Source organism: Suillus clintonianus, assembly GCF_016758775.1.
Source record: "Suillus clintonianus strain FC179 chromosome Unknown DEU56scaffold_1, whole genome shotgun sequence".
NCBI classification, from domain to species: domain Eukaryota; kingdom Fungi; phylum Basidiomycota; class Agaricomycetes; order Boletales; family Suillaceae; genus Suillus; species Suillus clintonianus.
Genome location: NW_024539225.1, coordinates 1,190,259 through 1,216,184, shown reverse-complemented (window position 1 = coordinate 1,216,184; position 25,926 = coordinate 1,190,259). Strand labels below are relative to the sequence as shown.

General features: G+C 48.7%; 13 protein-coding genes across 13 annotated transcripts; 8 read left to right on the top strand and 5 right to left on the bottom strand.

Moving 5' to 3' along the window:
• The first annotated feature begins 56 nt into the window (after nt 1–56).
• DEU56DRAFT_764605 (P-loop containing nucleoside triphosphate hydrolase protein) lies at nt 57–1,532 on the top strand. Its single transcript, XM_041350924.1, has 6 exons — nt 57–199; nt 249–327; nt 378–457; nt 505–780; nt 826–1,261; nt 1,308–1,532. The coding sequence occupies exons 1-6, from the start codon at nt 117–119 to the stop codon at nt 1,470–1,472; spliced, it is 1,119 nt and encodes a 372-aa protein (XP_041215880.1). The 5' UTR covers nt 57–116; the 3' UTR covers nt 1,473–1,532.
• DEU56DRAFT_845625 (heat shock protein 70 family) lies at nt 1,533–3,999 on the bottom strand. The gene is made up of 9 exons (XM_041355125.1): nt 3,877–3,999; nt 3,776–3,825; nt 3,581–3,719; nt 3,509–3,527; nt 3,279–3,457; nt 2,794–3,226; nt 2,281–2,738; nt 2,050–2,228; nt 1,533–2,002 (listed from the first exon to the last, which is right to left on the bottom strand). Exons 1-9 carry the CDS (start codon nt 3,933–3,935, stop codon nt 1,674–1,676), a joined length of 1,845 nt encoding a protein of 614 aa, XP_041215879.1. The 5' UTR covers nt 3,936–3,999; the 3' UTR covers nt 1,533–1,673.
• Nucleotides 4,000–4,071: 72 nt separating this feature from the next.
• Nucleotides 4,072–5,111, top strand: DEU56DRAFT_875435 (ribosomal protein S2, flavodoxin-like domain-containing protein). The gene is made up of 2 exons (XM_041355994.1): nt 4,072–4,271; nt 4,325–5,111. The coding sequence occupies exons 1-2, from the start codon at nt 4,091–4,093 to the stop codon at nt 5,074–5,076; spliced, it is 933 nt and encodes a 310-aa protein (XP_041215878.1). The 5' UTR covers nt 4,072–4,090; the 3' UTR covers nt 5,077–5,111.
• Nucleotides 5,112–6,982, bottom strand: DEU56DRAFT_764602 (ADC synthase). Its single transcript, XM_041350923.1, has 5 exons — nt 6,867–6,982; nt 6,598–6,811; nt 5,808–6,542; nt 5,550–5,757; nt 5,112–5,496 (listed from the first exon to the last, which is right to left on the bottom strand). Exons 1-5 carry the CDS (start codon nt 6,876–6,878, stop codon nt 5,172–5,174), a joined length of 1,494 nt encoding a protein of 497 aa, XP_041215877.1. The 5' UTR covers nt 6,879–6,982; the 3' UTR covers nt 5,112–5,171.
• Nucleotides 6,982–8,944, top strand: DEU56DRAFT_19777 (SHQ1 protein-domain-containing protein). The gene is made up of 7 exons (XM_041345027.1): nt 6,982–7,202; nt 7,259–7,604; nt 7,657–7,888; nt 7,943–8,070; nt 8,122–8,581; nt 8,643–8,827; nt 8,883–8,944. The coding sequence occupies exons 1-6, from the start codon at nt 7,128–7,130 to the stop codon at nt 8,779–8,781; spliced, it is 1,380 nt and encodes a 459-aa protein (XP_041215876.1). The 5' UTR covers nt 6,982–7,127; the 3' UTR covers nt 8,782–8,827; nt 8,883–8,944.
• Nucleotides 8,945–9,754: 810 nt separating this feature from the next.
• On the bottom strand, nt 9,755–11,584 carry DEU56DRAFT_906070 (uncharacterized protein; the record flags this gene model as incomplete). The annotated part of the gene is made up of 10 exons (XM_041356790.1): nt 9,755–9,976; nt 10,030–10,039; nt 10,101–10,511; nt 10,564–10,791; nt 10,841–10,962; nt 11,029–11,201; nt 11,250–11,264; nt 11,314–11,404; nt 11,455–11,487; nt 11,534–11,584. The coding sequence occupies 10 exons, from the start codon at nt 11,582–11,584 to the stop codon at nt 9,755–9,757; spliced, it is 1,356 nt and encodes a 451-aa protein (XP_041215875.1).
• Nucleotides 11,585–11,922: 338 nt separating this feature from the next.
• On the top strand, nt 11,923–13,997 carry DEU56DRAFT_721884 (uncharacterized protein; the record flags this gene model as incomplete). Its single annotated transcript, XM_041347709.1, has 4 exons — nt 11,923–12,022; nt 12,076–12,357; nt 12,404–13,161; nt 13,209–13,997. 4 exons carry the CDS (start codon nt 11,923–11,925, stop codon nt 13,995–13,997), a joined length of 1,929 nt encoding a protein of 642 aa, XP_041215874.1.
• A 393-nt stretch (nt 13,998–14,390) lies between these two features.
• DEU56DRAFT_19536 (uncharacterized protein) lies at nt 14,391–15,132 on the top strand. The gene is made up of 5 exons (XM_041345014.1): nt 14,391–14,417; nt 14,481–14,576; nt 14,692–14,723; nt 14,851–14,943; nt 15,003–15,132. Exons 2-5 carry the CDS (start codon nt 14,549–14,551, stop codon nt 15,045–15,047), a joined length of 198 nt encoding a protein of 65 aa, XP_041215873.1. The 5' UTR covers nt 14,391–14,417; nt 14,481–14,548; the 3' UTR covers nt 15,048–15,132.
• Nucleotides 15,133–15,368: 236 nt separating this feature from the next.
• On the bottom strand, nt 15,369–17,682 carry DEU56DRAFT_764563 (uncharacterized protein). The gene is made up of 5 exons (XM_041350922.1): nt 17,103–17,682; nt 16,850–17,050; nt 16,663–16,777; nt 16,329–16,609; nt 15,369–16,281 (listed from the first exon to the last, which is right to left on the bottom strand). The coding sequence occupies exons 1-5, from the start codon at nt 17,490–17,492 to the stop codon at nt 15,610–15,612; spliced, it is 1,659 nt and encodes a 552-aa protein (XP_041215872.1). The 5' UTR covers nt 17,493–17,682; the 3' UTR covers nt 15,369–15,609.
• Nucleotides 17,683–17,862: 180 nt separating this feature from the next.
• Nucleotides 17,863–22,123, top strand: DEU56DRAFT_19365 (uncharacterized protein). The gene is made up of 12 exons (XM_041345001.1): nt 17,863–18,268; nt 18,321–18,559; nt 18,615–18,887; nt 18,944–19,405; nt 19,462–19,644; nt 19,699–20,502; nt 20,555–20,747; nt 20,796–20,823; nt 20,872–21,160; nt 21,212–21,463; nt 21,518–21,619; nt 21,668–22,123. Exons 1-12 carry the CDS (start codon nt 18,151–18,153, stop codon nt 21,707–21,709), a joined length of 2,985 nt encoding a protein of 994 aa, XP_041215871.1. The 5' UTR covers nt 17,863–18,150; the 3' UTR covers nt 21,710–22,123.
• DEU56DRAFT_19351 (RlpA-like double-psi beta-barrel-protein domain-containing protein-containing protein) lies at nt 21,943–23,384 on the top strand. The gene is made up of 4 exons (XM_041344999.1): nt 21,943–22,412; nt 22,463–22,483; nt 22,533–22,616; nt 22,665–23,384. Exons 1-4 carry the CDS (start codon nt 22,176–22,178, stop codon nt 23,142–23,144), a joined length of 822 nt encoding a protein of 273 aa, XP_041215870.1. The 5' UTR covers nt 21,943–22,175; the 3' UTR covers nt 23,145–23,384.
• DEU56DRAFT_19357 (uncharacterized protein) lies at nt 23,385–24,948 on the top strand. The gene is made up of 4 exons (XM_041345000.1): nt 23,385–23,802; nt 23,864–23,900; nt 23,956–24,069; nt 24,122–24,948. Exons 1-4 carry the CDS (start codon nt 23,624–23,626, stop codon nt 24,608–24,610), a joined length of 819 nt encoding a protein of 272 aa, XP_041215869.1. The 5' UTR covers nt 23,385–23,623; the 3' UTR covers nt 24,611–24,948.
• Nucleotides 24,949–24,958: 10 nt separating this feature from the next.
• On the bottom strand, nt 24,959–25,925 carry DEU56DRAFT_845601 (uncharacterized protein). The gene is made up of 3 exons (XM_041355124.1): nt 25,840–25,925; nt 25,337–25,788; nt 24,959–25,283 (listed from the first exon to the last, which is right to left on the bottom strand). The coding sequence occupies exons 2-3, from the start codon at nt 25,753–25,755 to the stop codon at nt 24,968–24,970; spliced, it is 735 nt and encodes a 244-aa protein (XP_041215868.1). The 5' UTR covers nt 25,756–25,788; nt 25,840–25,925; the 3' UTR covers nt 24,959–24,967.
• Nucleotide 25,926: the final 1 nt, after the last annotated feature.

The window sequence follows — 25,926 nt, the reverse complement described above, 5'->3', positions numbered from 1 at the left end:
GTCTCGTGGGAAATATATTGCCGAGACGTGTTCGTGACGTGACAGTCACGCGTTTCCGACGCGTTTCATCTTGCGCGTGCTTGAAGCAGACACAAACATCCAAGAATTCTCCAAGGATGGCATTTTTTCAAGCAAAGTCAACACCAGCGGCCTCGAAACATTCTGTAGACCCAGCACACCAACCATGGGTAGAAAAGTAGTCAGTGTGTTTTCTTTTCTCGACATGAAGCTTCTCTCAATGCATGCAGTCGACCAAAGACCATAGATGATGTCTCAGCACAAGAGCACACAGTCGCAGTACTGCGGAAAACATTGGTTTCGACGAATGTATGCAACCCTCTCTTATTTATGGCGTGGTTCTTCCTCACGCAAAGTAGCTCCCTCACATGCTGTTTTACGGGCCTCCCGGAACTGGTAAAACATCTACCATTCTTGCCCTTGCTAGGCAACTCTTTGGGTGCGGCTGACGTTACATATGTTTACCCAAACTCACTGCTCTGCCAGACCCGATAACTTTCGAAACCGAGTCCTAGAGCTCAATGCCTCAGACGAGAGAGGCATCAGCATTGTCAGAGAGAAAATCAAATCTTTTGCCCGTCAAACTCCCCGTGCACAGGCAGTAGCATCAGATGGAAACGTTTATCCCTGTCCGCCATACAAAATCATCATTCTCGACGAAGCAGATTCCATGACGCAAGATGCGCAAGGTGCACTACGACGGATAATGGAGACCTACGCCAGGATCACTCGCTTCTGTCTTGTCTGCAATTACGTGACAAGGTGAGAGCACTCGTGTTTCTCCTCGCACTCACTGACTGCTACAAGAATCATCGAGCCTCTCGCTTCTCGGTGTTCCAAGTTCCGTTTCACGCCCCTTGACTCGACATCTACTTCATCCCGACTCTCTCACATCGCGAGTGCAGAAAATATCGACGTAAGTCCCGAGGTCATTTCCACCCTGATTGAGACCTCAGGTGGCGACCTCCGTCGATCCATCACATATTTGCAATCTGCGTCTCGATTATCTTCCTCCACCAACCCTCCAGTGCCAATCACGCCTCACGACATCCAGGAGATAGCAGGTGTTGTCCCAACTGCTGTAATAAACGATTTTGCGAGGACGCTCGGTGTTTCTGTCGTCGAGGACATGGATGTAGATGACTTGCCCGCAAACAGGAAACTGAAGGGCTTCGATGCCGTCCAGAAAAGGGTGAAAGGGATTATGCGAGAAGGATACTCCGCATCACAAATACTCTCACAGGTTGGTAGTCCATTAAAGCAGCTGAAATTGTCTGACATTGTTGTAGCTTCATGACACCATCATTCTTCACCCCACGCTGCCTGCACGACAAAAAGCAAAAAGCGCTCTCGCCTTTGCAGAGGCTGATAAGGCTCTGTGTGATGGTGCTGACGAAGAACTATGGGTACTCGAGGTTGGGCTTCGTATCCATAAAGCAGTTACTACATCATGACGTTCTCATGAAATACGTACCACATTGTCACGTAATTGCCTCATATGAGCCATGCATGATGTGATTGCGATAGGAAAGAGAAATGCATTGCGAACACAACGCCCAATTTTGGTATGCAAAACAGGAAGAACAACAGACACAACATCATGAAAATACTACGCTGCGCTACTTTGCATATTACGCATCAATAATCACCATCGTTCACCGGATGCCAGCAGTCGCTTTTTGAAGCGCCCGCTTGATGGAAAGCTGCGACTTCCTCAACTCATCTGCTGTCGAGTCCTCAATCTCGAGCTTCTCGAGAGCACGGGCAAGCTCAGTCTCAACCTGGGACTTGGCACCACGCTTGAGCTTCATGCCGATCTCAGGCGACGTGATAGTGCCCTCGACCTGGTGAATGTAAGCCTCAAGGTCGGACTTGGCCTCGTGACGTGAGGAGAACTCCTTGTCAGCCTGCTTGAATTGCTCAGCGTCCTTGATCATCTGGTCAATCTCGGCCGATGATAGACGACCGACGGAGTTGGTGATGCCTGAACGAGTGTTAGTTGCAGAAAGAATATTAAAGATAGTCACTGACTGATAGATGCCTTACGGCCAGAAGCACGGTCTTGTGCGGAGACCTTGAGGAGACCGTTGGCATCAACTTCGAAGGTGGTAACGAGCTCGGCCTGTCCACGAGGCATGGGAGGAATACCAGTCAGCTCGAATTCACCAAGCAGACGGTTATCACGGCACTGAGTGCGTTCACCCTCATACCTGGATGTCAATGTCAGTGTGACGTTAGGATGTAGATGAGTATGCGCCTTACACAGGGAAGGTGACAGTCGTCTGGTTGTCCTCAACTGTCGTGAATGTCCGTGACTTGTTGGTGGGAATGGGAGTGTTACGGGGAACGACGACACCAAAGACATCACCCTGCATAGCAACACCAAGCGAGAGAGGAGCCACGTCAAGAAGAAGAAGATCTGCAGTCTTTTCCGAGGTCTGGCCAGTGAGAACAGCAGCCTGGACAGCAGCACCGTAGGCAACAGCCTCATCGGGGTTGATCGACTTGTTCAACTGGCGTCCACCGAAGTACTCCGAAACGAGAGATTGAATCTTGGGGATACGAGTAGATCCACCAACGAGGACGATATCATCGACCTTATCACGGGGCATCTTAGCATCCTTGAGCACCTTCTCGACGGGCTCGATGGTCGACTTGAACATAGCAGCATTGATCTCCTCGAAACGGGCACGAGTGATGTTGGCAGAGAAGTCTTCACCCTAGGTGCGGATGCATCAGATAAAATTTGAGTGAGCCTATACGTGACATGCTAACCTGGTACAGCGAGTCAACCTCAACGGTAGTCTGGGTAACACTCGAGAGGGTGCGCTTGGCACGCTCGCAAGCACTCCTGAGCCGTCTGAGTGCACGAGGATCCTCAGAGATATCGTGCTTTGTCTTCCTCTTGAACTCATTCTTGAAGTGTTCCAAGAGGGTGTTGTCGAAATCCTCACCACCCAAGTGAGTGTCACCTGCAGTGGCCTTCACCGCGAAGACACCACCGCTGATGTTGAGCAACGAGACATCGAAAGTTCCTCCACCAAGATCGAAAATCAAAACGTTTTTCTCCGCTTTCGATTGACGATCCAAACCGTACGCGATGGCAGCGGCAGTGGGTTCGTTAATGATACGGAGAACGTCAAGACCAGAGATGGTACCAGCATCTTTGGTTGCCAGACGTTGCGAGTCGTTGAAGTAGGCGGGGACGCTGTTCATTCGTATTGGAACAATTTCCATGCGGTACGAAAAGAATAACTCACGTGACGACGGCCTTGGTAACAGTCTTGCCGAGTTTTGCCTCCGAGATCTCTTTCATTTTAGTGAGAACCATTGACGAAATCTCTTGAGGGCTAAAAAGCTTCTCCTCGCCAAGGTAGTTAACCTTAATCAAGGGCGAACCCTCCTTTTCTACGACCTCGAAGGGCCAGTGGGTCATATCCTGGAGTGACATATTTAGCATCTCATTTTAGTTCTAGATCCTCATACCAACCTTCTTGACATCGGGATCACTAATTTTCGCATGTTATCACGGCTATCGAAAGATACTTCACGAGACACTCACTCATAACGACGGCCGATGAGACGCTTAGCATCAAAGACCGTGTTGCGGGGGTTCATAGCAGCCTGATTTTTTGCGGCATCACCAATTAGACGCTCCTCCGCAGAGAATGCGACATATGAAGGTGTTGTCCGGTTACCCTCTGCAAAACACACCCTCTGTAAATGTGCGAATTCGTCGTACAACACAGAGACTTACGATCGTTGGCGATGATTTCAACTCGATCATTTTGCCAGACACCCACACACCTAAGATATGAGGTTAATATTAGGATGATGATAGCGAATTGTGGTACTCACGAGTAGGTAGTGCCGAGATCGATGCCAACAGCGCCGTCGAATATGTCTTCCATTGACATTTTAAAAAAGAGATAAAACAGTAAAGAGAAAGATGAGCCGGATGGTGGTGAAGGGCAGAAGAGCAATCAAAAAAAATCGATTGCACGGCTGAAGTAAGCAACTTGACCATTGGTGTCAAATTTTGCACTGCCACCAGCACAACCCATTCTCCGACATGTCCACCAAGGCGGGTCTGAGGCCTTGGTTGTCTGCTACAAGATGTATGCGTAGAAGCCAGCTTTCAGCTCTACAACACCGGCGAAATGTGTTCACTTCTAGTGATCAACCATTTCCTCTGCAGTCACCAGATGATTGGCAGTTGTTGCAAGACCGCCGGATACGTTTCAAAATGCTCGGTGAGACTCTTTCTTCGCGTACGAGACTAGCCTTTGCTTATCATCCTGTGTAGTCGATCTATTCGGCGAGCATGGCTCTAATGTGACGCGTAATAATACCTTCCAACCCCACCACCAGTTGCACCGACCTCTCGCTCCGTCTGAAGCAACATTATCCGCACTAATAGCTGCTGGCGCACATTTTGGGCACGCTAAATCTCTGCTCAATCCAAATTTTATGCCCTACGCGTACGGCGTCCGCGCCGGTATCACCATAATTGACCTCGACTCGACCCTCCCACTGTTGCGGAGGGCTGCAAGCCTCACTCGCTCTGTCGTTGCAAGGGATGGCACAATTGTCTTCGTGGGCACTCGTCCAGATCTGCGTGCTGTTGTGCGCAAAGCTGCGGAGAGGATTGGACCACAGGCTTTCCACGTTGGCGAAAGATGGCTGCCTGGCACACTTACGAACAAACTGCAGTTGTTTGGGTCTGACGTCGCACAAGGGCAGCGTGTCACACCCGACCTCGTCATCTTCCTAAACCCCATGGCAAATATCCACGCCATCCGCGAATGTGCAATACAGCATATTCCTACCATTGGTATTGTCGACTCGAATGTCGATCCTCGCGTTGTCATGTATGCCATTCCTGCGAATGACGAAAGCCCTCGAACAGCAGAGTTAATTGCCGGTGTTCTCAGCATAGCAGGACGAGAAGGGAGGGTTTTACGAGACAAAGAAGAACAGCAAAAAGAGCTACGACAATCCCGGTACATGCGTGGTCAAGAACGAGGTACCTCACGATATATAGCTGATAGAGAATAGTTTACTACATGCAGTATACAACGTTGTTCTGACTATGACGCTTGAACCTCGCTCCAGTATTCTGTATAATTCTTCAGTAACCGCAACACCATAACTTAGCAAAAAGACTTACTCTCTGCATCAGTCAGCGCTCGTAGATTACCCCCCAGTTTGTTGATGGTTTCTAAATACTCATCTTCTTCTACGCTGTCAAAAACGATGCCTCCTCCTGCCTGCAAGTAGGCGACCCCGTCCTTGAATGTCATCGTACGAATGGCAATGCATGTGTCCATTTCGTCATCTGCAAAGTCGAAACGTCCGACGGCACCGGCATAGACTCCCCTCCGTTCCCCCTCTAGTTCGGCAACCAGTTCGATGGCTTTAATCTTGGGAGCTCCCGATACAGTTCCCGCGGGGAATATGGAGCGGAAAGCATCGAACCTGTTAAAAACTGTTGGCAGGTGCAGAAAACGCGAGCCTATCGGTGAAAATACCTCGTCAAATCTTCCCTCAGCATTCCCGAAACTTGAGACGTCAAATGAATGACGTGACTAAATTTTTGAACCGCCATAAGATGATCGACTTTCACGGTCTCTGGCTTGCAAACCCGATTGACGTCGTTTCTGGCGAGATCAACAAGCATTATGTGTTCTGCTCGATCCTTTTCAGATGAAATGAGCTGTTCGACGAGCTTCTCATCCTCTGCAAAAGAAGTCAAATAGCTTGCCCCTTTGGCGGAAATTAAGACCGACCTGCTGGAGTCTTGCCTCTCTTGACGGTCCCAGCAATCGCATGGTTGTAGACCTTGTTTTCTTCCACTTTACACAGAGTCTCCGGACTGGCGCCGACTATCTGTAGCTCTCCGCAATCCAAATAAAACATGTAGGGGCTAGGGTTGACTTGACGAAGATGTCTATATGCATTAAAAGGGTGTAAATTTGTCGGACGGGCAAGGCGTTGGGATGGAACTGCTTGTATGATGTCACCGGCGATGATGTGCTCCTTGAGTTTGGTCACAAATAATTCGTAGCCTTCCTTGCCTACGTTAGAAACGGCTTGGTTCCCTAACGTAATTGGAGGCTGTAGTACTTCTGGAGTTGTGTTACTCAGAAGCACTTTTGCTAGCCGGCGGATTTTTGACTGAGCGGTCTGATATACGAATGGAAGGTTCGTGGTGCCAGCGTCTTTGGGATAGAAGACATGAGAGACGATCTTGATGGACTGGTATAGGTGATCATATATGAGGAGGGTGTCGCAAAGCATAAACACAGACTCCGGGATATGTAAAGGATCACTGAGTTCCCGCGCAGTCTTGGGCTCGAAGTATTGTATGCTGTCATAAGACACATATCCGATGGCGCCTCCGGTGAAGGTTGGAATCTCAGGAATTTTGACATATTGATGAACGGCGAGCTCCCGCTGTAGCGCAGAAAGTGGATCTCCCTGGGTCTCCTCGTTCGGTCCAGTTTTGATGACCTTCAGTGGATCTAACACACGTCAATTGACATTAAAAAGGAGGTAACACCGGGTGGGCACCCTTACCTGCGCCGACGAAACTGTATCTGGCGATGTTCTCCCCCGCAATGACCGACTCCAGCAGGAAGCTGTACTTGGAGTCTTTGGCTATTCGGAGATATGCCATGCATGGTGTGATGAGGTCCGCAGGAAGCTGAATAAATATTGGGACGCAGTTGCCTCGCTTCTCGCGAATAATGAGTTGTTCCACAGCAGCGAGCGACGGATATGCTGTAAATTTCTTCAAGCAAAAAACATCAGCGTCTAAGCCTGGTGGAATAGCAAGTAAAGACTACCTGAGGGTCCATTTTGATCTCGAGGGCTATAATGACTGGGACATTCACCGGTCAGCCCGACGTTTAAGTATGTGAATTACAATTGCTGTACTGCAAATGACTCGGATGTATATTCATCGGTATCAGTGAAACTTGTTTTGGATTCATCATCCACACTCTCTGGATCAAATCCCAGAATCGGTGTAATTCGCTAGTCTATCACCGAACTTGGAGCTGGAAGAATCATTGTCGCTTTCGCCGGCCTTCAAAGTTATCACCACAATGATAACTCCACGATTTTACTGTACCCAAACTCTTGAATCAGTGGCAGTGTCCGTGTATTGCCCATCAGTAAGAGTACGTCCGCACAGCACTCATCATGACAAGCCTGATCAACGATACCCTCGAAGTAGGCCTCTGATGTGGAGATCAACATCGATGAGACTTTGTTGACCGTTCACATAAACCCTTATTTCCTGCGTATAAACTTTCCTCATCCGGTCCTCGAGGACGACCAATCGTCTGCAACCTATGATCCGAGCAGTGGATATTTAACGGTTACACTGACTAAAGAGACGAAGGGACAAGAATTCCCAGACTTGGACCTACTAGCAAAGCTGCTCGCTCCTCGTCATGTCGAGGTCCCAAAACAACCGACTATAGAAGTCATCGAGTCTGAGACTTCACCACAAAGCGAACTGGAAGAACTCGTGGATTTAACTAGCGCGATTTCCCTTGAACAACGGGACATATTGCAAGGTGCGTGCCATGCCTTTCACGCTTCAAACAAACATCCTCAAATCATTTTCAGCGGCTGAGAATGACTGGCAGTTTCCCCAGACTGTCGCGGAATCTCCGTTACAACTATCCACGAAGAGATATTATGGGTTCTTGGATATGTACACAGGGTACTTCACCCACGTTGCTCACACAGAAAATGATGTCAATGAGCTTGGAAGTGAGGCCGAAAGCTGCTTACCAGAAGAACGGCGAGCGAAAAGGTTGCAACATGAAGAGATGAAATGGGACGAGGAGCATTACATGTAGGATCCCTGAACAAGACATGGATTCGAATACTCATCTGCCTTCTCCTGCAGGGCAGACTACGTGGATGATGAGTACATTCAAGAACTTATCGCTTGGGAAGACCGCGAGCTCGCACATGCCGAGTGTATATTCACCGAGAGCGAGAATATGACGATGCTAAATTTGCCGCGCAAAGAATGTTAGTAATATCCTCGTTTTATACCATATTTGACACCGAGTTCATTAACAGACTTACCGACAACATCGCAACAGCGTGCCCTGTATCTGACGCTGTTGACCTTGTTATTCGCATATGCCTATGACAGGCGCACGACACAGCACGACCCCACCCCTGAAAGCGCATGGACAATTTGTTCACTCGTACCTGCGTTCTCAGCGCTGGATCCCCCTCGATACATTGCTTCAGAAAGCGTTCCTCTGTCTATCTCCACATCGGGGTTCACCGACGATGACCTCGCCTCGGCCTTGATGCCGTCTTATCGGCGTTCTCTCGCGTTCCCTCTCTATCGCTCTTTCGCAATGGCCGATGCATGTCGGAATGATGTAGCGGCCATCTTGGCCAAGGGCAAAAGAATGGTCACACGTTACATATTGGAGATGAAACATATTTTGGACCATCATGAAGTATATTACGTGTATAGCAAAATCTGGGTGGACGACTTCTTGGTTTGGATCCAAGCATCTGCTAGGTGCGGCGTCAATTTTAATTTTCCGATATAATGGCAATGTCTTGATATGACCTTTGCGCAGCGACGAGATAATGTTAGACATCGCAGAGCAATTAAAAGCTCTGACGATTACGAAAACGATGATCGGCTGGAACATCGAGAAGTTAGAAGCTGCGACCCTTCTAGATACTAGCGACAGTGACAACGAGTCCTCCGAATGACCTAATGTAGAGTCATCTCGTCTCAAGCCATGACACGCTTTGCCTTGTAAGCATCCTTAGCATCCTCCATTGAGTTAATTTTCTCACTCCAAAGACTTTAGCAGCTGGCACAGCATGAACGAGATCTTGCTGGCGGTTGAAACATGAACCAAGAATAGTGCGATATTCGGATCCACGGTACACGCATCCAATTGTACAAATCTTGCAGCAAAATGAAAATAAATTTGCGGTGAGGCGCTCAGATGATACTTATCGCAGTGACAACATCTATTAGGGTGATTCTACTACGGAGTAAACCTGCCTGCTAGGCCAAGAATATAGATTGGCATATATATATTTATACACGTAGTCGCTGGTTAGTAGCTCGGCGGTTCTGTACATGCGCCACCTTCCCCGCATGCACGTAGCAATTGATCCCTCTTTTGAATCAGTAATAGAGTTTGCCAAGGTAGCGGTAGTTCGACGCTCAACTGGTCCACTTTTCTGTTCGCGCCCGTCACCTTCGAGAAGCCTTGACTCCAGCGAGTACTTATAGGTTAGCAATCTGCCTCGTGTCGGCGGAAGAATCTCTCGAAGCCCAACCTATATCCAGCCTGCAACGTCCACCCTCTCACTGATATTAGAGAAGATACGAAGATCTAGAGTGGACGTGCAAATTGCCGAAATTCGCCGCCTTTGTTCTCGGTATGAAACCTCGCTACCTCTTCCGAAGTTCAGATGATGATCAAAAGTCGTCGCTTGTTCGGAGAACCGCGAGCCTTGAAAGGCATGAGACTTGACTTTGTTCAATTGTGCATGTGAGTCTCCTGTCGAGGACCATATGGTCCTGCCAGGAGTTTGTTCACATGCGGCTCCGTGAACGGCATATTGAATAAAGGGCGGTGCTCATCAATTGCGTGACGGCTGGCATTAGCGCATCTCCATGGATCAATGCATATGTATTATGTGTAAGTATCATCATCTACGCGGATTCTCAATCTTCAGCTGACGAGACACCTTGTGCATGAACTCTGACATCATTCGGCAAAACATCATAACCACTTTGACCAAGGTCAACAGGCAGAGCAGCAGTATCGTCCAAATGCTGTGATGAAAGCAAGGCCTCCCCTTCTTCAGCTTCACCACCTACCGTCTCCTCTAGGACCAAGGGCGGGTTGAGGAAAGAGGGAGGGTTGACCAGACCATTGAAAAGGAACTAGAAGACCACATGAAACAAAATGACGGTCAGAATGTCTGGTGAAGACTTACCGTGCCATACCTAGAATATGCAAAAGTTGTGAGCGCCACGTTACTAACAACTGTATGAAAGGCTTCCTTACACCAGGAAAGAGAATCCGAGTACTTGGAGCAATGAAATGGGGAAAAGAAGCTTCTCCCAGCCTAGTCCAAGGCTGACTAGCCAAATTGAGAGTGTTCTGCAGGTGTCGGTCAAACTCCTCGCTGTGGCGCTTACATGCCTGGTGACACTCAAGCCGAAGTAATTAAACAATGAGATACTAATCGCGATGGCGATCCCTGACCGAAGGACACTAGGCGTGTTCACCATTTGGTACCAACCCCTAGGAAGGTCGAAGAAAGGCGAGCTAGAAGCGATTGACGGCATAGCCAGAATGGGCATGCACATGACGATGGTGAGAGCGCCGAATAAACCCTCGTAGCCCACAGCAACCAAAGGTGCTACGGAGTAACGAGCCATGATCTTCTCTTCGACAACAAACTGTGTTGCCGTACTATATGCCAGTGAATCTTAGTCACTGAAGTAAGAGATGATGAAATACTTACAACACCTGGGCAAAGAGAATGAAGAAGACGCCTTTGAACAATGAGTATAAACTGCCATAAAAAGCAATAGGAAAGGATATCTGACCAACGAGGACCTTTGTGACTTCAGGTTCGTCTGAAGGGTCGTTACCCGACAGACGCAAGGTGGAGTGGACGACATCTTTGATAAGCGAACCGCTGTATCCTACGAGAGATATGCCGGCCATGACTGTCAAGAGAGAGACCCATCTAAAGACGATTTAGTGGTGTGTAACGGGAGAAGCGCCGAGGGGCGTACTGATAAAGCCATAAACGACGGTGTAAGAAGATAACGCTAAGGGTGCCGACGAAAAGGACGAGGGCTCCACGTGTCATCTGATAAATGGAAACGGGGGTATAGAGGAGACCGACATTCATAAGCTGTTAATATCGATTACGAATTAAAGGAAGTTCAAGTTGTTTGCAAGGCAAAGAAGAGTGACGGACCGTTGTTCCGGTAAGATCGCAAGCAGCGGGCAACCATAAAAGAAGAAGTTTGGAACCTCGTAGCTCCTCAAAGGTGTCCTCTATTTTAGCGGGAGGATGTTCATCTTCTTCGAGAAAGACGGGAGCAGTGGTCTTTCGTGCACGGAGCCACGTATAAATGACAGGAAGAAAGCCTACATGAAAAGTGTGAGATATGAATAGGCGGATTGCCATTTACTGACAAAGCATTTCGCCGACTAGTGCGGCTAAGTTAGCGTAGAACGTGGTACAAATAAACATACTGACGGAACATCTGCAACGTTTGCCATACAGGCTGCTCGTACAGAACATGGTTTCCTGGGTTAGGGTCGCTACAATTCTCAACACATTGCATGTCCTACGAAGGTGGTCAATGCCGTATCTCTGAACCTCAGGTTCAACACACACCTGCCATTTGCTCCATAACGAATTACTTGACCCCTACAAAACATGACCTAGTGCACGTTGAAAAGAACATATAACATACCGTAATGATCATCCCCGCAAGGAGAATAGGAATGTAGAACGACGAAGGCATGGTTGATAGTCGTCGAAGAGCAGCAGCAGGGCTGAGTGACAACTTAGTATCAAACAGGCGTGACAAGTAGCCGGCGTGATGATCCTAAATCCGGAAATAGGATGCCGGTGCGCCGGAGAAGGACAGATCTGGATCAGAGATCGGGAGATCGTGTCGCGATGCTCTTGCTTCTCGCTCGCTGTCATGAATATTCTGGTACCAGTTATTGGCCAGTTATTTATCGCAATTGCTTCTGGGCGTCTTTTCCTCCTCCATCACTCTCTTTTCTTTCACTCTTTCGTTCGTGCTATCCGTCAACCTCAACCTTAACCTCGTCCTCCTCGTTCCACTCCCCCGTCATGGTCAAGCTCACCCTTGTCTCCCCCAAAGGCAACCATGGTGTCCGCTTCTTTCCATGCACTGGCTACCTCGGCTTGACACCCCTCAAGTTTGAAGGAGGTCCGTCTATTTTCCCATCAATTCATATCGCGTATTAATATACGTTCACTCAGTCGTCCGTACTGAAATCGAGCAGGATGGAAAACATCTCCCTGCAAAAGATATAACAGTCTTCGTTCGCTGTTACGAGTTTCGCCACGGTCGCTTGGGCACAGTACAGACAAATATCTTGGTAGAAAACTCCGTCACGTTATGGAAGAAACCAGACGGCCAAGATTGGGCAGAGATTGGAAATACGGAATACCCATTCCGACTTTCCATGCCACTTCATACTACTGGACCCAGCACAGCTCTTTACTTCCAAGAGTACCGAATATGTTGGCGAATCGAGGCTGGTATGTGATTTCAGGCGTTCAATCGCTCTTGTCTTACGTCGTTTAGTCGTCAATCACGCTCCCATTCCGGGCGTCGGCTCTCGCTTGCTTAAACATTACGATCTCTATTTGATCCGCCATGACCTACCAGGGAACGTCCCTCCTCCCTCTCCAGTAACCCCGCCCCCAACATCTTATCTATCATCCTTGAGCACCAAGTCTAGAGCACCTTCACTCCATTATCGTATTTTACTCCCCACCAAACCTGTTGGCCCCCTCGATATCGTTTCTTTACAAGTCACTGTCCAACCACTCGATCCAGCTGTATCCATTCGCAGTGCGACTGCCGTCGTTGAAAGAAGAATACAATTCTCCGAACTCCCAATATCATCTCCTGGTACTTCAACATCATCAGCACCTACATTATCGCCACACTCATACCTCATATCAAATCAAGAATCACACTCTCATGATCATCAGTCTGTCGCAGCACACTCCAGCGACATCATGTCTGCAGCGTCATCTTCCAATGACCTTCACCACTTTTCCTCATCCTCTTCCTTGGTGTCTGACACGCGGCCTCTTCTGCCACAACATCAATCATCCGTGCCTAGTGCCTCGCCTTCGACTCACACAGGCGAACGGACAGCAACGCATATTTTTGCTCATCTTGAATCTTCCCATCGCTTCGCTCGGGATTCCACTGGGACCTGGCGTCAGACACTCACCTTTTCTTGGCCCGATGCTAGTCCCAGTAGCCGATGGACGGTTGGAGAAACTGTTCAGACCGACATGGTTTCTATCAAGTTTTTTATTCGCGTAAAGGTATATTGCACGTTTTCTCTTGTTGTTTGTCTAATTTTGTGCTTCAGTTGATCGTCTCCTCCCCCAACTCGAGCGCTGAAACCGTCGAGCTCGACGACAAGGAAATTATCGTAGTCTCAACCAATGAGGCTCAGCGCCAATTGGCTCTTTCACGTTATTCCGCCGCAAGCCAGTCCAAGTCTAGGTCCCCCAAACGATCAAAGCGAGATCGTCCAAACACAAATACTCAACTACCATCACCACCTCGTAGCCCTCCTTCAGTTGCCCAAGTACCAGAAAAGGCGCCCAACACGTCTAAAGGCGGCCATGAGCCTGAAATATCGCTTGAGCATAAGCACAAGTTTTCATCCGCATCGTCCCCACAACCCGGGAGCAAATACAAGCTAAAGTCCACGCGCAGACCCCACACTTCTGCTGGGCCACGGGATACGCCACACGGGTACGATTCGCGAGGGTATGATCCGCTTCACGATCATAGCAATCGACTCCCCGTCCCTCTACGCCCTGAAACTGCATACAGTGGACCTGCGACCAAACGCGGTAGCCGTAGTGTTTTCAACCAGAAGTGGGTTGAAGCCCCGCGGCTTGGCCATTCCAGTACAAGTGTGAGCTCGGAAGGAGCCCACTCGGCAATACCTGAAAGTGCCGGTCGTGCAGAAGGCAGCTTGTTGTTCGAGAAAGTCGGACAAGTGGAAATGCGTGCGTGGGAGGAAGAACTAGCAAGGATAGAATTGGTAAGCCGCAGAAGCACTGCGGATATGATGGGTTTTGTGTCCCAGCGGAGGAAGATGACGGGCCAACAAGTCATACGGACATATGTGCACGCGGAGGGCTGAGTACACGGATTCTCTGCATTCTACACTATTTATCGCGCACTGTTTCCTGCTGTCGTGCTTTCCTTCTCTAGCATAGGATCTCTCTGCATAGTCCTTCATCATCGATTTTATACCAGCACGACTCACTGTAGAACGTCCAACTCTACTATCATTGCATACTTTTCAGTTTCGTTGGCACATACACCCACCTCGGTTTTACCAAGGCAGTACATACAGAATTGATGGGTATTGTAATACGGTGGTCCATGTTCCGAAGAGTTCCAGGTATGATGCGCCAATGATGCTGAGATACAAATAAGTAAATACTGTGCTTGCGCATGGCCATGCCTCCGGACCTTACCTGACAACTTACCAATCGCAAGAATCTCTCGCACACAATGAGTTTTCCATGGTTCAGAATGACATTACTAGGAGGCGGTCGTGAGTCTTTCTGATAATCCTCGAACCGACAAACACAGAAGCTGATTGTAACTGGGATTGCCGACGCGAATTTGAACTGTGTTTTTCACTGCATGCACATGATGCACGGCACTTGAAATGCTGCGCCAGTGATGGGCCTGGGTTACCTTCTGATGAACGGTTCGTCTTCTACTATGACCCGGGGGCCTTCACCATCTGATTCGCCTACTTTTTTTGGATGACCCTCTCCTGTTCCTCCTGATTGAATGTCATTGCCTTTGTTCTTGATTTGTAGCGACCGTACCTACACCTGAACAGACATATGCCGTGAGTTCTTTCGCCGTCTTTTTCGCAATTGGACATGCATGCTGCTCCGTTCGAATTTGTTCCGAGGGCTATGAAGCTGCCTTTGCATTTTGTGTTCAGTAGAACCGTGTTCTCATCATAAGCGCAGGCGATGTCACCTGATCTGCGGCGAAAGGTTGATGCAAACCGTGCGGCCAGACTCGCCCAAGAACAAACCATAAAACGCCAAATCGATGCTCAGGTTAGTATATTTTCACGCTCTGACGCGACGGCCTTCTTATCCAATTTCTATACGACTAGAGCGATCCAGACGCGGGAAAACCTATATGGGCCAATCAGCGGTAGCTTACATTTCTCTGCATGTTAGGGCTCTCGCTTTATTACTGGACAGTATGTTATTCACTGCCGCATTTGTTAATGTCCTGTTTGCGGTGCCGCTCGACGGCATCCGCAATCACGGTCGTTCTCGGTCTCCAGACCCGTCGTGAGACCACCAATAACTAGACGAAGGAACATGCCGGCAAGGATACATTGTCATCAGAAAGAATTGCACCCGCCCATGCAGCCCTTTCACCGTAACAGTGAGAAAGCATCTCACCATCATACCTCCGCGGATGAAATGAGTCACCAAGATATATACATCTCCGAGTTTCGCCCACATGACACCGATCTTCCACGAAGTCGACGACTTCCGCGGCAATTCCGCTAGCGGCGAACAAATCAAATTCATTGAAACGACATGTCAGATAGCTACAGTGGTGATGTATTCAACAGGGCTGAAATGTCAAGCTCAAAGAAAGTATGCAAACATTAGGAATTACGAAAGATGCTCCTCCAGGATCTATAAACGATGAATGACAAAATACTAATACCACCCACCAATCCCCAATACCACCACGATTGGCGATCAGGAACCAGCGGGCTTTGCGGCAGCCGTGACTGAAACCAAGTCCGTGTTCAACAACGGCTCTTCCATTAACGATTCTGGTGAAGATGGAAGGGCGTCATAAGATGATTGTCCTGGAGTATTGGGGCTGGAAATGGAGGACGATATGGAGGCCGCACCAGGCGTCCCTGTGGATGGCTTCATGTTGTCAATATACATGGAAGCATTCTGACTTGAAAGCTTGACTACTCCATTGGGCACTGCCGATGCCGTGGAATCAATAATTCCATCACCAACCATCGGAAATGAAGCACCCGGTGTCATGCATCGCGGTTGGGCTGAGATCGAGATTGTCCCGTCACTGCGGGTGGCGCTGGTATCAACGGGTGTCTGCGAGTGAGATGAAGAGGTTGGTTGACCTGCTACAGGAGTCATTGCCCGACTACCACCGTGATTCGCTTCGGCTGTGGCCTCTCCCGATTCCAAGCTCCGGGCCGCCGATAAGCTATTGGAAGCGTCGTTCCCTACTGTGTTGGTGGTCGTTTGATCCTCGCTCGACCGACCAGGAGTATCTCCCTCTATATGTCCCCCTGAAGCAGCAGCAGCAGCTTCTTTCTTGCGCTTCTCTTCTTCTTTTCTCTGCTGCTCTTCATGCTCCATAAGTGAAAGGCGCATAGCCTCCATGACCATTAACTGAAAATGGACATTAGTTGATATACTTCAGAGTACAAAGCTAATACCTCTTCCAAATCTTGGCCACCGAGCCCCATCTGACCCAGTAACTGGCTGATATCCGGTTGACCATTATTTCTATGCCGCCGGCTTCTTCGGGTGGCACCAGGGTCCACTTCACCGCCGTCCTGACCATCGCCGGTCGGTAGTGGATGAACACGGCCACTCGTCACACCGACTGGGATGAGTCTGTCCCCTACTTGACGCATGATTATTCGCCTATTTGCACGGCGCGTAACCGCAGCTCGAACAGCGGCAAGCTTAGCTTCCCAGTCTGGCCGTATTTGATCTATGCACAGGAAGACATGATGTATATGTGCGAATTGGGAACGAGTCATTTACCTGTCGTAACCACTTCCGGACTATCATGACCAAAGCTCTTGCGGCGTCGCTTGTGAGCCGCGCTAGACAAATTCTGCTGCGAGGCTTTGGAAGTCTCAGCCCATACTGGTGGGGACTGAATAGCAACGAGCAAACAACGAAGTAATCTCATCAGTTATGGTGAGGAATATGTCTAAGGAGAACGAACCGTTCCGTCGCTCCCAATTCCAGTACGCCATGGAGGAGGAGTATATACCACACCAAAATTCTCCTGTACACAATATGGGCATGCTGCTGGTTCAGATACGAGATGTGTAGCCGTGGGTTCGGTCCTCTTTATCTGAACAAAACACTCCGTGCATATTGCCTGATCGCAACACCTTGAATGGTTCATATTAGGGGGATAATACTAAGGCACAAATTACTCAGTTGTTGCATGACGCACGTGAGAGATAACGCACAAGGAAACATATTGGGCATTCGACAGCACCTCTGTAAACGGCGGCCTCTGGACAACGAGAGGGCTCCTTCAATGCAACGGGCCGCTTAGATTGATTAGCAGGCTTTGAGCAATCTCGTGAGTCAACCCTTGTGGGAGTAGTGTCGGAGTGGCCGCTGTCAGAATCTGGGAGGACCCTCCTGGCTGACATGATCTGCTCATCGTCCCAGTTTTCATTGTAATCTTCTAGAGGTCGATAGAAAGGAGCAAGCTTGCGATCTACAATGAACTGGGTAACGATCCCATGATTCCAGTCATTAGGCCCAGTGTAGACGCCCTGAGGAGCGAGATGGCCATAGTCTACAGTATCGTCGTGATGGCCGCGTGTGGATGACGAGCTGGTGTTGCCCATGGCTTCAGTTCCAAAGACGATAACGTCTCGGTAAGTTTACAGAGACCAGACGAAGTTGGGCGGCGAGACCGTCGTATGCGCGACTTCCTTTGCTGTTCACTGCGAATTAGGTCACCGTAGTATATTTACTTGTATTTGTGTTTGGTGGCAAGTCGACGGCCCGAATTTCAAAGAAATCGTTATCTTATGAGCTGGCCCTAGACTGGTACGTGCTAGTACATGCTACGTAGTTAGCTAGGCTTTCATGTTGTTTTGTAAGGGTGGAAAGTCTAAGGGCCACAAAAAAAGCAATTTAGAATCTGATGAGCTGACAAGTAATATTGAAGTTAACCAATTGCGCCTGTGTGCGATGGCGTGCTTGTTGATACGTACTACATGTGTGATCAGCCCTCTTATTACCATAATGAACATGATTGACACTGAACAGTATTATACCGCCCATCTTAAAGACTCTCCGACTCGAGCTCAGCAGCTCGCAACCAGCTGACTTGGCACAGCCAACATATCCAATGTCCTCATGGACAACTCTTCGACAACTTGCGCAAACAAATCGGACACGTCAGCCACAAATTTCTCAGCACAACCAGGTTAAAGCAAATTCCGGTGCTTAAAGGTGCTGGGTCCCGCATCTGTACTATCTTTTTTCTTCGTTACGGTCATGGATCATCCTTGGACTAGTACTCCGGGGCAAGTCCTAGAGCACTTTGGTGTTGACAGTTCGCGCGGACTAACTGCAGCCCACGCAGCCAAGCATGCAGAGGTGTATGGAAAGAACGGTTGGTCCGCCTTGTTCATTTGTTTTGTTTTGGGAGCTAATATTCCTTGCAGAGCTTCCAGAAGACCCTCCGACTCCACTATGGGAGCTTGTTCTAGAACAGTTCAAGGACCAGCTAGTGTTGATCCTGCTTGCATCGGCAGTTATATCCTTCGTTTTGGCATTGCTAGATGACTCTGAAGATACCACATTATTTGGAGCGTTTGTTGAACCCACTGTCATATTGCTCATTCTTATCGCGAATGCAACTGTTGGGGTAATACAAGAAACAAACGCGGAGAAAGCTATAGACGTGAGTTATATTGTGTGGTCTCGTTAAACGCCAATGTTCAACTGTGTTCGTGCAGGCCTTAAAGGAATATTCACCAGATGAGGCTAAAGTTCTCAGATCTGGCCAGTTGGCCCGCATCCATGCCTCCGAACTCGTTCCAGGTGACATTGTTTCAGTTGCAGTCGGTGACAAAATTCCAGCGGATTGCAGAATCATGTCCATCTCCTCCAGCAGCTTTAGGGTGGACCAGGCTATCCTCACTGGCGAGAGCGTTAGCGTGAACAAGTCGGTCGACGTTGTCTCCGACACCGGCGCTGTCAAGCAGGACATGACAAATATGTTGTTCTCTGTAAGCGCTCTCTTTGCCTTCTCGACGTTTAATAGGGTATTCATCAGTATATTTAGGGTACCACAGTAGTCAACGGCAGTGCGCGAGCCATCGTCACTTTCATTGGCCAGAAAACCGCTATTGGCCACATCCATCATTCAATCTCGCAGCAAATCAGTGAAAAGACTCCGCTCAAACGCAAACTCGACGATTTCGGTGATATGTTGGCCAAAGTGATCACTGTAATCTGTGTCCTGGTGTGGTTGGTCAATTTCCGGCACTTCTGGGATCCTGCACACCACGGTGCGATGAAGGGCGCTATTTATTACTTCAAAATTGCCGTGGCTCTTGCTGTGGCTGCTATCCCAGAAGGTCTTGCTGCCGTCATTACAGCATGTTTGGCTTTAGGAACCAAGAAGATGGCGCAGAAGAACGCGATTGTCAGGAATTTACCAAGTGTGGAGACCCTCGGATGTACCAATGTCATTTGTTCGGACAAAACAGGCACTCTCACTACCAGCCAGATGTGTGTTTCAAAGGTGATATGCGATTTACTGCAGTATGAGATGCATCTCACCCAACTTTACTTCTCAAGTTCCTCGTCATCAATGCGCAAAGCGGCCTTCCAGAAGATTATACCGTCGAAGGTACAACTTATTCCCCACATGGCTCGATCACCTCAACCAACGGAAAGACCGTGAATTTGCAAACTGATCCCCTCAGACGTCTCGCGGAGATTAGCGCCATCTGTAATGATGCAAAAATCGTCTATCATTCTGTGAGCTCTACCCCACTGCTAATTGGTGTTCTCTATCCTCATTGGTATTTCTAGGACAAGGACTCGTATAGTAACGTGGGGGAGCCGACTGAAGCTGCCTTGAAAGTCCTCGTAGAGAAGATTGGTTGCTCGGACAAAGAAGTATCCCAGTCCCTCTCTACACTTTCGCCGTCCGTGAGGGCGAGTGTAGTGAATGAGTACTATGAGCGCTCCATCCCGAAGCTACTCACCATGGAATTTTCACGTGACCGCAAGATGATGTCTGTCCTTGTACGGCTGAATGGAAAGGGTGCCCTCTTTGTCAAAGGAGCCCCCGAGTCTGTCTTGGACCGGTGTACTTCAGTCATGGTACATGGCAAGGTCATCCCATTAACGGCAGAGCTTCGTAAGGTACTCCTCGCGCAAACGGTTTCTTACGGTTCCATTGGTCTCCGCACTCTGGCCCTTGCCTACGTAGACGTTCAAGACGTTGATCCTGTTCACTATCAAAGTCAAAACACCAACGATTATGCTCGTTTTGAACAGAACTTGGTGTTCGTTTCTCTGGTTGGAATGCTCGATCCTCCAAGGCCGGAGGTCCGTCTCGCTGTTGCGAACTGTAGAGCTGCTGGAATTCGTGTTATCTGCATCACTGGTGACAATAAGGGCACTGCAGAAACGATCTGCAGGCAAATCGGGATCTTCGGCGAGAACGAAGACTTAACAGGAAAGAGCTACACTGGCCGGGAACTTGATGACCTCAGTCCTGAGGAGAAGGTCAAGGCCGTACAACGTGCTAGTCTCTTTACTCGAACAGAACCCGCGCACAAGACCCAGCTTGTTGATATCCTCCAAGGGCTCGGCCTGGTTGTAGCGATGGTTGGTCGGCGTACTTAACATCTTTGCTGTTAGCTAAGACATCTCTTTCTAGACTGGTGATGGTGTAAACGATGCCCCGGCACTGAAAAAGGCAGATATTGGTGTCGCCATGGGAAGCGGTACTGACGTTGCCAAACTGGCCGCCGATATGGTGCTCGCGGACTCCAATTTTGCAACTATAGAGCTTGCGGTTGAAGAAGGTAGACTCATATACAACAATACTAAGCAATTTATCCGATACCTAAGTGAGCGCGATCCACCTTGTTTCAGTCCTTCCTGCTGACTATGTCTAGTCTCGTCGAATATTGGCGAAGTCGTCAGGTAGGGTTACTGCTGTGGTCCTGGATGGATACTGACAATTTACCACAGCATATTTTTGACTGTTCTACTAGGAATGCCAGAGGCCCTCATTCCGGTGCAACTCCTGTGGGTCAACCTCGTTACAGACAGTTTGCCTGCAACCGCCCTTGGGTTCAACCCTCCAGATCATTCCATCATGCGGGTGCCTCCAAGAAACAGCCGTGAACCTCTTGTTGGAAAATGGCTGTTCTTCCGTTACATGGTCGTTGGTATTTACGTCGGATGTGCTACCGTGTTCGGATATGGGTGGTGGTTCGTCTTCTACTCAGAAGGGCCGCAGATCACGTTCCATCAACTTGTATGTATTGCCCTAACTCAATCATCCGTTCCCTGCTGATGAGTCTAACAGACGCATTTCCACCAATGCTCCACGCTCTTCCCGGAAATTGGGTGCGAGATGTTCACGAACGTTATGTCACATCGGGCAACAACCATGAGCCTGTCGATTCTGGTCACGGTGGAGATGTTCAACGCCATGAACTCGCTATCTGAAAATGAGAGTCTGTTGCGATTACCCGTATGGAAGAACCCGTTCCTTGTTGGAGCAATAACTCTCAGCATGGCACTTCATTTTGCCATTTTGTATATTCCGTTCTTCACGGTCAGTCCTTTGCGTTTATCTCACCGAATTGGCAAGTTAAATGGTTCTTCCCAGGCGCTCTTCCAAATAACACCGTTGAACTGGGCTGAATGGAAGATGGTCTTGTACCTCAGCTTGCCCGTGCTTGCCATCGACGAGGTCCTGAAATTTGTGACAGTGAGTACATTAAGTAACTGTTCTGATGCCAAGCTCATTTGTTCATAGACGATGTTCATCGACCCTCCCACACAAGTGGAACTTAAATGATGGGATCATATGTTGGATTACAAATGTATTTAGTGTAGTAAGGCAGCCAAGGCTAGAATCCTAGAACTTGTCGTACTATCTTTGCCAGTCCACTGAGTCTCGAATTGAAACATAGTCAAGAGCATCGCAATTGAAAAGGTACTCATACCCGTGGACAAAACCTCACGCATACCAAATATTGCTGTCGGCGCCTTTGTTGGGCGTTAGGTCTATTTTTGAGGCCAATCGGCTAGCTGGGTGTCTGAATGCAGCTTAAGCTTTAGGTAAGTGACACTGTGATAGTAACAAGAGTCTCCGTACAATATGTATTCCAAGCGTCGCCTCACTCTTGTTTACTTTCTAACCATCACCTTCCGTGTCCAAAGTTTTCGCAGCAACGACTAGTCACTCTTTTTGTTCTCAGATATCCAGCCCGTCAACCCTCACGTTCTCTACTTGTTTTCTAGGCTGACCGGGTGTCTAAGCCATGAGGCTCCTTGCTCAGTTGTCGGTGTTACTGCCATTAGCGCTATCATGGTGCTCGGTGTCAGCCAGCAATGCTCACCAAGTCCACCGACGCCATGTAAAGCGCCTGGATTCGGACCTCACAGTTCGGGCGTCAGGAGATGTTGATATGTACAAACGCGACTACCCCAATTCCCGTTTCACTTACTATGCGGACGGTCTTGGTGCTTGTGGTTCAACAAACCAACCTGGCGACTATGTATGTGGTCACTTCAAATTAATCACTTGTCACTAAATTTGATTTTCTAGATAGTTGCGCTGAATTCAGCGGTGAGAATCTAATTTTCACGTCGTTATATAGTCATTCAATGGTTTTTAGCAATACCAAGGTGGTCAAAATTGCTACCAAACGATCACAATTACTATCGGCGGACTGACAACTCAGGCTCAGATTGTTGACGAGGTAAAGAGCATCACGATATCAATTGGATCAGTCTGACACTCAAAGTAGTGTCCTGGATGCCCCTTCGGTGGCCTTGATTTTTCCGAAGGCCTTTTCCAGTTCTTCGCTCCGCTTTCTAGCGGTGTGCTCTATGGTACATGGTCCTTCGGTAGCGCCCCTGCTCCGGCACCGGCACCGTCGCCTACATCCACCTATCAAGCACCCATATTGCCAACCATTGTCTGGCAGTCGCCAACGCCAACTACAACCTGGACCCCGCCTCCACCTTCGACAACCCCGAGTCCCAGCCCTACACCGTCCTCGACGTCGGCGACAATCACAAGCTCATCCAGCTCCAGTTTCTCAACCTCAACCACTTCTAGTTCTTCGTCCTCTTCGGCGTCGAGCAGTGCCTCAAGCACAACAACTGCTAATTCTGTAGTGGAGAGTGCTGGGGTTGTTCCTGCGTCAACCGGAAACGCCGTTCTCATGAACCTCAACCTGGCAATGGTGTACCTTGGCGAATTTCTTGGTGTCGCTCAGACGTAATATTGTCTGTTTCAGATTCGTAGAGTCTGCTGCGGATTCTATGACAAAAGTACGGCAACATGCTATATCTACTTTGTGGACATTTCTCGAGCTCGTTAAAGTTCAATGGACTTATTCTTCAGCTAGCAGCTGCTATACCCACATAATACCGTACATCACATTGCCTGTCCCAATTTTCGGGGGGCAGTTGACTAGTCGATGATACTGTTAACCAATCACTGCGTTGCAATTGAATGCTGGACAGCTTTGGTAGTTAAATATTGAGGGTGTTCCTGGGGTCCTAGCCAGGTAGTGGTTGGTCGTGAAGAGATTTCACCCGTTGCCGTTGTAATATAGACCACTCCCTTCCTTAGACTTCAAGCAGAAAAGCTGTATTCTTACGAGCTAGTCATTCCCTTGTGTATACGCTCTTTCAAATTCACCACAGACCACCCGCTCGTGGAACAAAATTGTGCCCTTCCTGCCTTGGAAATTGTGCAATGCGGGTTACTACGATTCTCGGTTTTCTCTTTGCAATCATTCCTTTCAGTTTTGCCAGCACTCATGGGAATCACTGGGGCAGACGTCACCAAGAACTTGCCATTCGCGCCAGGGGCGATGTAGATGTCCAAAAACGTTCCTTCGATAACTCTCGGTTCACCTTCTATGATGTCGGCCTGTGAGTTCCCAACGACGGTGCCTTATTTGCGAATCGCTCCTCACTTCGATTTTTTTCAAAGGGGTGCATGTGGAGACACCAATGTTGCCAGTGACTTCGTCTGTATAGTTATCTATATGACGTTCTCGTCTAATCGCTATGTGTCACTTCTAGATCGTGGCGCTAAATGTCGATCAGTACGGCAGTGGATATCCTGGTCCAATGTGCTTCTTGTCAATTACGATTTCTTATGGGGGAAAAACAGCCCAGGCTGTTATCATGGATGAGGTCTGTTCTCAACTATGCTTTACAATATGTTTCCTTACCCAAACACGGCTAGTGTATGGGCTGCCCTTATGGTGGACTCGACTTCTCTCGCGGTCTTTTCGACTACTTCGCATCCGAGTCAGAAGGTGTTATCTATGGGTCATGGTGGTTCAATAGCGGAAGTGATACTACGTCTACCAGCTGGACCCCTACTACCACCTCTACGTCCTGGACTCCTGACCCTACCACGTCTTGGACCCCAACGACGACATGGACCCCTACCACGACCTGGACACCAACGACGACATGGACACCCACCACGTCTTCATATACTCCCACTTCCACTTCCACCTCATCGACCTCTACCACCTCTAGTTATGCTACTTCCAGCTCTTCGGCCTCTACGACCAATTACAGCTCAGGTGTGGCCAGTGGGATTGCTGTTCCCACTGGGACCGCTGTTGTGGCTGCGCCAAACAGCGCCAACCCCCAGAATCTTTTGGTCATGAATCAAGCTTTGGTTGATATCGGCGTCATGTTAGCAGCTGAGGAGGGCATTTAAGTTTGCCCTAAAACGTTTCATCTGGTCACGGAATGCAGGACGCTGTGTCTATCTTTATCATAATATTTTGCTCGGTTTTCTTCACACTTTCCACAATCTTCTGCGCGTTAAGCTAGTCGATTTGTCGCAGTGCTGTTTATACCCTTCTTTTAACACTCCTTTGCATGAATACGCTGACTGTGAACTTGCTAGTCATATGTTCTCATAGTCATGTAAAATTCATGTTCTTGTCCTTTTGAGCCGAGCTCAAATGAAGTTTTATCGAGCACAATAGGAACAAGTTGATACCATTTACACTTGCAATACAAGTCTATACAACATTGTGAATCGGTGGAAGAAATAAAACTTCCCCGCACGTTAGTTGCAGCCAATCAAGAGAACGTTCAAACCATGTTCCTTCACCCACTTCAAAGGTTTCTTCCGGCCATTTCGCCGAATGTCCCTCCGTAGAGCACTCTTGCTGGGACGCATGATCTGGAGTAATGCATCCTGGTCTTTTCCCCGCTTGGCTGCATAATCTATAATGTTTACATGAACTTTGGCTTGCAAAAGCTTTCTTGCTGATTTGATGCTGGTGGGCAGCTCTTGGTAAATACCAAATTCGGTACCAAGGGCCTGCAGAAGCCGCAGCTTCGCACTTGGATCATCCAGCTTGACAGGAGCGTCCAGGTGCCTGCCCGCAATAAGAATACATTATTTCTCAGTGAGTGAGAACATAACACGTACTGCGTGATATATGCTGCAGCATCCTCATATGAACCATCGAGAGTCCTCGTTCCACTGTTGGTCTGAGGAGAAGGGCTCGTAGAGGATGAATCCCCCCTTACTGCTCTATCATGCGGCTTCCAAGTCCGCTTTGGTTTGTCGACTTTGTTCGTGTCCGATTCATCGTCCACGTTGGCAACTGACAATAGATCGAATGCAACTGACAGCACATCCTCCGAGGCGCTGTTGCCGGAATCGTGGTCAGACCCCTCTACTGAGATACGAGGTAGCAGAACATAGTCCGCCTCGCTGCCAGTTATACTACTTTCCGACGAATATTCATCGCTAACGCCCCAGACAACTTCATCTTCAGAAGTGTCTGTAGCGGAGCAAGATATTCTGGACATAATTTCGCTGGGGGAAATGCTACGCTCGGTCATGTTTTGTCCTAGATGGATAGGGGCTTCGATTGTCTGGCGTCACACAGTCAACACACCCTGAGTGCCGCAGCATTTCCTACTTACCTAGAACAATTTTGGAACAAGTGGTCCGAGAAAACCTTGAATTCTAGCTGTTGGTTGTAGTAGGTTGAAGTTACAGACAGACGAACA